Source organism: Pollachius pollachius, assembly GCF_949987615.1.
Source record: "Pollachius pollachius genome assembly, chromosome: 3".
Classification (NCBI taxonomy): domain Eukaryota; kingdom Metazoa; phylum Chordata; class Actinopteri; order Gadiformes; family Gadidae; genus Pollachius; species Pollachius pollachius.
In genome coordinates this window covers 23,800,428-23,810,310 of record NC_136936.1, presented here as the reverse complement: position 1 = coordinate 23,810,310, position 9,883 = coordinate 23,800,428, and the positions used below count along the sequence as shown (strand labels likewise).

The window sequence follows — 9,883 nt, the reverse complement described above, 5'->3', positions numbered from 1 at the left end:
GAGCCCACATACACAATCATAAAAAAATGTAGCCCATAATGCAGACATTTATCTAAAAAAAGTCCATGCAGATACACATATACGCTGAAACTAATTTAAGCACACACACACACGCACACACACACAACACGTTAATTTGATTCGCATCTCAATGCGTCATGTGTCATTCATTCTCTCCCTCCCCTCCAGCTAGCAGTATAAAAATACCACTCTTATTCAACGTCACCCCTGTCAATCCACCAAGAGACCGTCACGCGCGGTCCTCAACACAGCCTCTGGGAACAATGCCGCCTGCCGCCACGACCCTCTCGCTAGAACACACACACACACACACACATACAAATATGCGCACGCGCGCCGACACACGCACGCACACACACACACACACACACACACACACACACACTACACTCCCACATACTGCCCAATTTTACACTAAACCTACACCATGTCGTCTTTAGTAGGCAAGTTGTCAAACGTGTCAGCCTCCATTATTTCCTCTGTCCGTTAATATCATGGCTGTTTTAGAAAATATATGCACGTGAGCGCCCTCTGGTGAGCGTTATTAAGAACACAACGGAAGCAATTATTCACTATTTACATATATTGATCCAATATATAATCTTTTTCTGTCGTTTTTTTTTTACAGATATACATATAGATACAAATATACAGTACTTGTAATGCTACATGTCCATACATTTAAATAGATACTAGACTCATCTTAGTACCATTTTAAGGGGTAACATTCATTTTGGTTGAACTTTTAAATCTGTAATCTATCTCATGAACATCAAACAAAGCAGAGCATTCAGATCATAGAAAACAACATGGAGGCATTCCAAATAATGATGAGTGTGACAGCAGTATCTTGACATACGTTACAGGCTGATCGGGTTTGGTTTATTATTGGACTACAGGGGTTTAGTTTCCCACCTGATATTGAATTACAATGAAAGTTTCCTAAATTAAAACCACACTATTTATATGTTAACATGCATGGGTCCGAGAGGTTTCAGATTGGACTGCAATTGTTCTCTTGAGGAAGGATGGAAATATCCCATCATCTCCCTCTGGTCACTTGGGGTCCAGCACGTAGATGACGGATGACTGGTTGAACAGATGGCAGTTTGTCTGTGCTGCTCTCATTGGACGGCTGCACTGTCAATGCGTATTGCTGTTGGCTATTTCAAGGTTATTATTGTCCTGATATGTGTGTGTGTGTGTGTTTGAGTATGGGTTGGGCTATGTGCACACATATGTGTGGTTGTGTGTGTGTGTGTATGTGTGTGTGTGTGTGTGTGTGTGTGTGTGTGTGTGTGTATGTGTGTGTGTGTGTGTGTGTGTGTGTGTGCATGTGTGTGTGTACGGAACGGTGCATGTGTGTGTGTGCACAAGTGTGGTTATATGTGTGTGTTTGTGTGTGTGTGTGTGTGTGTATACGTGTGTGTGTGTGTGTGTGTGTGTGTGCGCATGTGTGTTTGTGTGTGTGCACGCGCATGTGTGTGTGTATGTATGCGTGTATGTGTGTGCGTCTACAGGTGTGCGTGTGTCAGAGCCAGATCTCCTCACTGCTTGTGCTGTTGACCTTATAGATGTAGCCCACCATCGGGTACCTGGAGAAACCTGCGGGGAAAGGCAAAAGAGCACAGCGTGAACCCCAGGAGGAGACGAGACGCTACGCACGGCGACGCACAACAGGAGGTCAAACACCGGTGGCCTCCCCCCCTGGATCACACAGGACCCTCGGCTGGTTCAAGGTGAAGGCGTGACGGTGCCGTGTTTTGAACAGTGCTCTGCTCTGACCTCTAGCGGCGTAGGCTGCGGTCAGGTCGTCGTCCTCCGCCCCGACCGGCCACCTCCTCTCCTCCCCCAGGCTCCTCCGCTTGGCGGCCACGCGCGCCGCCTCCCGGGCTGCAGGGGGGGGAGGAGGAGGTCCAAAGAGGGAGCAGGAGGTGAGGCGTGTGGTGGTGGTCTGTGAGATGACGGGGCGGTTTGATGTGATGCGGTGGGTGTGAGTGTGTGAGTGTGTGAGGGGGAGGCTCACCACGGCGCAGCGTGCAGAGGTCGTTGAGCTGCATGTTGGAGGGTAGGGACATGTTCTCCCTGGGAAGATGGGCCTTGTCCACCTTCTCCGTCTTCAGTATGGCTGAGGTGCTGCGTGTGAAAAGAGCGGGACTAGAAGTCAATGGGAGCTGTCCCCCGACAGGGCTTACTGGATGGTGTAAGTCCTAGTAAAGCTGATTATAGCACGAGTAAGTGCACTATTGATGGTTTAGAGTGGTTTGGGGTGGCAGCTTGTCTTTAGAGCTAGGGTAGGCCTTTTGGAGGAAACCGCCAGAGTAAGCACGATTTTGAAAGACTCCAACCGAAAAAATGCCAGCCCTCCCTTCAGGCCTTCCTCCAAATCCCTCAAACACATGATTCACTCACTAGCTTCAGCAATAAGTCTGCCTGGCCTTGTGCAAGATTCTGGTCAGCACAATGAGTGCACGGGCAGAGGGCACGGGCCGGGTAGGTGCTACGTAATCACATTGATATTTTCACTATCGAGGTTCAAAGTGGGGGTCTAGAGGTTATACTGGAGGTCTAGAGGTTAGACTGAGGGTCTAGAGGTTGGACTGAGGGTCTAGAGGTTAGACTGGGGGTCTAGAGGTTATACTGGAGGTCTAGAGGTTAGACTGAGAGTCTAGAGGTAAGACTGGGGGTCTAGAGGTTAGACTGGGGGTCTAGAGGTTAGACTGGGGGTCTAGAGGTTAGACTGAGGGTCTAGAGGTTATACTGGAGGTCTAGAGGTTAGAGTGGAGGTCTAGAGGTTAGACTGAGGGTCTAGAGGTAGACTTGCGGTCTAGAGGTTAGACTGGGGGTCTAGAGGTTAGACTGGATGTCAGGAGGTTAAACTGGGATCTAGAGGTTAGACTGGGGGTCTAGAGGGGTCTAGAGGTAAGAATGGGGGTCTACAGGTTAAACTGGAGGTCAAGAGGTAACAGTGGGGGTCTAGAGGTTAGACTGGAGGTCTACAGGGTTAGACTGGAGGTCTAGAGGTTAGACTGGAGGTCAGGAGGTTAAACTGGGATCTAGAGGTTAGACTGGGGGTCTAGAGGGGTCTAGAGGTTAGACTGGGGGTCTAGAGGTAGACGTGGGGTATAGAGGATAGACTGGGGGTCCAGAGGTTTAAGCCTAAGAGAGATAACCCATTGATAACCAAAGGGGCTCGAAGCTCACGTGGGCTGCGAGGTTGAGGAGGACAGAAAACATGCGTAAGACGAGCCAAGCACAACATTATATTTGTTGTGAGCGCAATTATTATTTTTCATAGTGAGGAAGAGTCCTTCAATGTAAGTTAATCAGCGAATGTATATGTGTTCAATGTATTTATTATTTGCAAATTATAACTGTCTCCATCTTTCAAACACAACTCCAAGATGAACCCCTGTTCTAGACAGCTCTGGTCATGGTGAGACTAGTGAATCTTAACACACAGGCAAAATCCAAAACAAACTTTCTGACCTGGAATGGAAATTTTGAACATACTGTAGCATCATTGTTAAAGAATCCAGTATTTAGACCTAGCGTGTTTCCTTAATCTCTGATGACATATCATGGTCTTTCTAGGATTTGTCAATGTGTTACAAAATGCACCTTGAAGAACACAAAATATCCCACAATTGAAGTTACATTAAAGGTCCCATGGCATGCTACTTTATGGATGCTTTAATATAGATATTAGTTGGCCACAAACACAGTATTTGAAGACGATACCGAATTTCGGCCGTGGTGTAGAATTACAGCCACTACGAGCCAGTCGCATATTGAGCTTTCCCCAAATGCGCTGTTTCGGTGTCTGTAGCTTTAATGCAAATGAGGAGGAGAGAGGCGGGTCAAGGAGGAGGGTAGGGGTGTGGCCCTGAGCAGCTTGCAGCCACGGTACCATGCGCTCTGTTTACAGTGGATGTATCGCAATGGCGAGGCGCACACAGCCTTTAGCCGTGTTCTGTAATATTCTAGAACACACAGGAGTCCTGGAGCTCTATATCTAATTAATATCATATAATACATAGATATCTATATCATATAATACATATTATCACGGCCAAAAGCTGTGTGCGCCTCCAGACGATATTATATTACAAACGACTCTCAGGTTCTTCCACATCAATCTGAAGTAGACTGAACCGCCCACTGCCTGCTGCCTGCTGCCGACTGCCCGCTGCCGGGCGGTGGTGCTTCGCGGCGGTGGTCCCTCGCGGCAACCGGTGGCAGGCAGCATGTTGCAGTTCATGTACTTCAGGGAGTTAAAGCCAAAGTTCCTTTCCCCCAATTCCTTCTCAACCATGGCTGAGATAACCCCAACTACAGTCTTGTTGTGGAAATACAAGAGACGCCAAAGAACCGACGTGTTATGCACCATAACACCAACAGCAAACACTTGCGTTACAGTGTGTGTAATTACACATGTGGCACTCGCACGGTCGTGTCTCATTGGCGGAAAAATTTCTGGGCGGGCAAGGCAGAGAAAGGGGAGGAGCTTAGATCCTTTAGGACGACATATGGGACCACATTTCAAATCAGCGCGCTTGAGCCTCAGTTTATTCAAAGGCGAGCAGAACACCTAGTGCTCGTTTTACACCGAACGCAAGTTTTAGCCACTGGGGGACCATAGGCAGGCTAGGGGAACTCATATTTATGTTAGAAAACCTCATAAAGTGAGATTTTCATGCCATGGGACCTTTAAAACCAAGAGTGCTAAAGCATAGTAACACACCGAAAATACACAATTGTTATGAGCACCACTTAATCAGAGTTGGAGTGAATCCTCTACCTCTTTTTGGTCATGAGGATCTCCACTGGCTCGTCTGAAATATGAACATAATGCAATATCACAACAACACAATATTTTGTATAATCAATATCATGAATTGGCTCAAAATTACAAAAGAGGAACACGCTTGCGTGGACCCACATACACATACACACACACACACATGCACACAGACAAACACACAGAAACTCACGCAATATAATGCCCCAGTCTTACCAATGGCCTTGCTGTTCTTTTGCATGAGACAAAGCACTATGAGGCTCAGTATGAGGAGAGCCATGAAGGCCATAGCCCCACCTGTGACTATACCCAGCATGGGCACCTCCACACGGGACTGCAGGAACTCTGGAGACACAGAGAGAGACAGAGAGAGAGAGAGCGAGTGTCATGATCCGCCCCTGGTTTTCCCATTCACCTGCCTGCCACCCTGATCACTCCCAATTAACCCAACCACCTTCACCTGTGTTTCCCCTATATCAGTCCTTTCCTCCAAAACATTCCCTGCCAGATTGTCTCTTGTGTTTCACAGTGCTTTCCCGCGATTCGAATCCTGACCTACCACCTATCCTGCCTGCTCTCTGATTCTCGCCTGTCTGACTATCCTGCCTGCTCCTGATCCTCGCCTGTCTGACTATCCTGCCTGCTCCTGACCCCCGCCTGTCTGACTATTCTGCCGGTTCCTGATCCCCGCCTGTCCGACTACCCTGCCTGCTCCTGATCCCCGCCTGTCTGTCTATCCTGCCTGCCGATCCTGAATCCGAATAAACGATTGACACTGTTCCACGCTCTTCGCCCGTCTGTGCACTTGGGTTCAGCCAAACGCTCACGTGAGAGAGAGAGAGAGAGAGAGAGAGAGAGAGAGAGAGAGAGAGAGAGAGAGAGAGAGAGAGAGAGAGAGAGAGAGAGAGAGAGAGAGAGAGAGAGAGAGAGAGAGAGAGAGAGAGAGAGAGTTTCCATCCCCCTGATTTAATGCGAATTTTGAAGTATCGAATCAGTAAACGGTGATGGAAACACCAAAATTCGCATAAAAATCCTCTAATTCGCAAAAAAGTTTATCCGCTCGCTTGAGGTGGTTTTTGAGAAATGTGAAAGAGTAAATGCGCAAAATGGGAGATGGAAACACACTTTTCGAAACAGCTGTGACGTAGCGAACATTGAACACACAGGACTGACAACGTCCATCAACGTCCATATATATATTTAAGCGTTTGTATACATAGACAACCTATATCATATATATATATATATATATATATATATGATATAGGATGTCTATGTTTGCATATCCTTTAATTATACCGTGTCCAATTAATCCCTGATATATGGACACCTACTAAGTAATTCCAGTCAAATTGTCTGTTCAGCCTTCAGAACGAGAGCTGGTAAATTGTGGAAAATGCATTAAACTGTAATCAGAAAACGCTGTTATATGCTATAGACCATGGAATATCTGTGGTATAAAGGCTGCGACGAATTTCGAATTATAAATATGTACAATGTATCCTTTAAATACGTCCATGGAACACATGGCCAAGGTGAATAATAGATGCGTGTGGACCGCTGAAGAGGTAAAACTTTTCCTTGCTCTCATCGAAGAAAAAAACATTACATCTATTTTAGATAGAAAACAACGCAATTCCACTATGTATCAGGACCTAAGAGAGGAGGTTATCAAAAGGATACGACAAGCCCTGGAATGTGTGTAGTTTTTCGCTCCAACCACTTGATGGAAACGCACCTAATTCGAATTTCTTTTTTGGGAACTTTCTAAAGATTCGCAACACCTTTTAGATGGTAACATGAATAGTGAAAGACAGAGACAGAGCGAGAGAGCATTTTCAAATATGTTCAACTGAATTTGTCAGAGGGAGAAGGCCGAAGAGATAGAAGGAAAGTATATGAAAATAATAAAATATAAGTACGGATAAATATAAAATAAAATAAATGACTTGGAAACATTTTTGATGTTGACGCTCCAAATGCACCCGATGCACTTGGAGATACAACCAGCCCATCTCGGTCTCACATTACGCTAGACTGAAACTGCCTTTGATTTGGCGACCACCGTGGAGTGGACACGCACTCTGACCTGCTAGGGTGAGGTTGCTCTGGGCCGTGCCCACGCTGTTGCTCGCGTTCATCGAGACGTTCCCCGATAGGCTGCTGAGTGTGACCTTCAGCGTGTGATTGGCCAGCCAGGGGTAGCTGCGAGGGTCCAGGACGAGGAGGTCGGAGGTGTTGGCCACCATCTGGCCCGACTGGTCCACGAAGGTGAGGGTGGCGGGGGGGTTGGATCGTACCAGGGCGAAGAGGACCAGGGAGAGGTCCAAAGGGTCGGAGGACTCACTGTAGTGAGCTTTGACTCTGAGGATCTCTGGCTGGACTGGGGGAGAGAGGGAGAGGGAGAGAGAGAGAGAGAGAGAGTGAGAGCGTGAGAGAGTAAGAGAGAGAGAGAGAGAGAGAGAGAGAGAGAGAGACAGAGAGAAAGAGAGAGTGGGAGGGAGAGGGAGGGAGGGAGGGAGAGAGAGAAATGGAGATTGAAAGAGAGGGAAAGAGAGAGAGAGAGAGAAAGAGAGTGGAAGGGAGATAGAGAAATGGAGATTGAAAGAGAGGGAAAGAGAGAGGGAGAGGGAGAAGGAGGGAGAGAGAAATCAATGGAGAGGCGCTGTGGAAAATACTAAGATAATGGAGATTGATGGAGGGTGTGGCGTTAGGTGTGAGCGAGAGAGTGAAATAGAAAACCAAGTATGATTCCTGGCAACTAAAATAAAACTATAGCACACTAAATACTAACACTAATCCAGATAAACAAAATCCTGCCTCAATTTCTAACTTTAGTAATTCTTCAGTCACTGGAACCATATATAACACAACAGTCCTGTGGGTGATTCCTGTGCATTGATGCATAAGGCGGTGTCCACAAGCTGCCCACTATGCTCCCCGGCGTACTCACACTGCACGTTGAGCGTGACCGTGGCGTTGTAGCTTTCCCCTGTGTGCGGGTTGGTCGCCGTACACACCAGCTCGCGGTCCCACTTCCTGGCGCGCAGGACGAAGGTGCTGTTGTGATGCGAGCGTGAGACGGGCCTCAGGACCAGGCGCGACCCCTCCTGCAGGGGCGGGGTCAGCGCTGGGCGGCCGTGCCCGTGCTCGTGGGCCAGGTCGTTCTGCTGTCGGCCATTGAGGTACCAGGTCAGCAGGGGGGGCGCGTGGGGGTCCCAACCGTCGGAGTGGCATTTGAACCGGTGCGTGATGTTCTCCTGCAGCGTGATGGTCGACCGGTGCCGTCCGTCGATTTTTGGGGCGGGTTCGATGGCGCCTTTTGATGGTACAGGTACGTTGTGATGAGCATCTTTGAACTGTGTTATTTGATTAATGGTTGCTGGTTCCCTTCCCGGCACTACACTGTGTTCCAGCCCACTGCTCCCAGCCTGTTATGGTGGGTTGAATGCAGAGGCTGAATGTCCCCTATGGGAATCACCAGAGGATATCTCCTTCTTCTTCTTCTTCTTCTACCTCTTATTCTAGAACATTTCCCATCTGCCATCTCTTCCCTCAGTTAGATAAGTCATATTACTCTGTCAAGTTATGGTATTGGTTAAATAAACCAGATCTGTTCATCTATTTTGCATTAGAGCATTGAGTGTTATCGCTGAGTGGAACAGCGATAATATTCATGGCTGTGATAACAGAGGGCTGTTGTGAAAGCTGAGTGTTTCCTGTCAGCAGTAAAGGCAGGAAGGGAGGTTTCTGCTGATACCCGGACTAAGAGACAACACAACAGAGACGGCTCACCTGTTCTGGACCAGGAGAGTGTGTGAAACAGCAGGACCGCCGTCACTGGACCCCACCAGTGAGGACTCACACACTCCATACCAGCACCGAAACACCTATCTGCTGCAAAATGAATATTAAGAGGGTGTTCTTATTGAGATTTAATGTCGGCAGCATCACATTTTCACTAAATAATTCAATGGTGTATTGACACCTAGTTGTGAAACTGAGAAAATGTGAATGCAAAAACGTATACTTGACATGCTGATGCAGCAACTACATTATTGCAAAGATAATACATATTAAAGTAATTTCTGGATCTAGAGCTACAATCGTATCAAAACTTGAATGTCAACAGAGGAGGATACACAGAGGATGGAAAACACTAGGAGACATTAACAAATTCTATAAACCAAGTAAGGCAGTCATTCATTCCTCTGACTACATTCCAAAAGGCCACAGACCTGTTTGTATCAGCAGTTAATTTACACTCACAAAGTACACACAGGAACACACACGCTCATGCACACGCGCGCACGCACACACACACACACACACACACACACACACACAAAACAATAATTTCTGACAACCAGGTCACATGGTCAATGCACGCAGCACGTCCGAACGAAAGCAGGAAATGCATCATCATGCATAATGCAATAAAACAAACCTTCCCCAACAAACTCTTCAACGCACACCATCACTACCCCGCCACCGTCCCCCCCCAGCTGACTCGAACATCCACACGGGCATGGATGAAATGGACACAGGATTGCTCACAATTTGTGGGGGATTGAAATAGCCTGCACAGGCATGAGCATAATGGAGTAATAAGCTATAATGCTGGGAAAGACATTAACATGTAGACACTGCGTTACACACACACACACACACATACACACACACACACACACACACACACACAGACACACACACACACACACAAGCACACACATGTCCTTGCAGCGCTGCATGCAGGCAATTTGATACAGACACATGCACCAAACGTAAGCGGCAAAGCCTCCTGATACACACTCTTCCAGGCGTCGGTGGGTCTGCGAGCATTACCTGGGCCCAGTGTGCAGATGTTGTTGTGGCTGTTCAGCCTGCAATGGCTCCATGGCAGCAGAGGAGGAGGAGGAGAGAGGAGAGGAGAAGAAACACAGAGAATGGGACGACTACGCAGTGATGAGAGGTACCCCCCCCCCCGCCCCCCGCTTTTACTCAGCCCACGCTCCGACCTCAAAAGAAACACACACACACACACATTTATACACGCGCAGG

The 9,883-nt window shown here is 47.6% G+C and overlaps 1 protein-coding gene across 1 annotated transcript; it reads right to left on the bottom strand.

Moving 5' to 3' along the window:
• Positions 1–1,552: 1,552 nt before the first annotated feature.
• tmem25 (transmembrane protein 25) lies at positions 1,553–8,696 on the bottom strand (the record flags this gene model as incomplete). Its single annotated transcript, XM_079731801.1, has 8 exons — positions 1,553–1,626; positions 1,807–1,914; positions 2,048–2,178; positions 4,823–4,856; positions 5,039–5,167; positions 6,912–7,205; positions 7,776–8,141; positions 8,618–8,696. 8 exons carry the CDS (start codon positions 8,694–8,696, stop codon positions 1,553–1,555), a joined length of 1,215 nt encoding a protein of 404 aa, XP_079587927.1.
• Between the last annotated feature and the right edge of the window lie 1,187 nt (positions 8,697–9,883).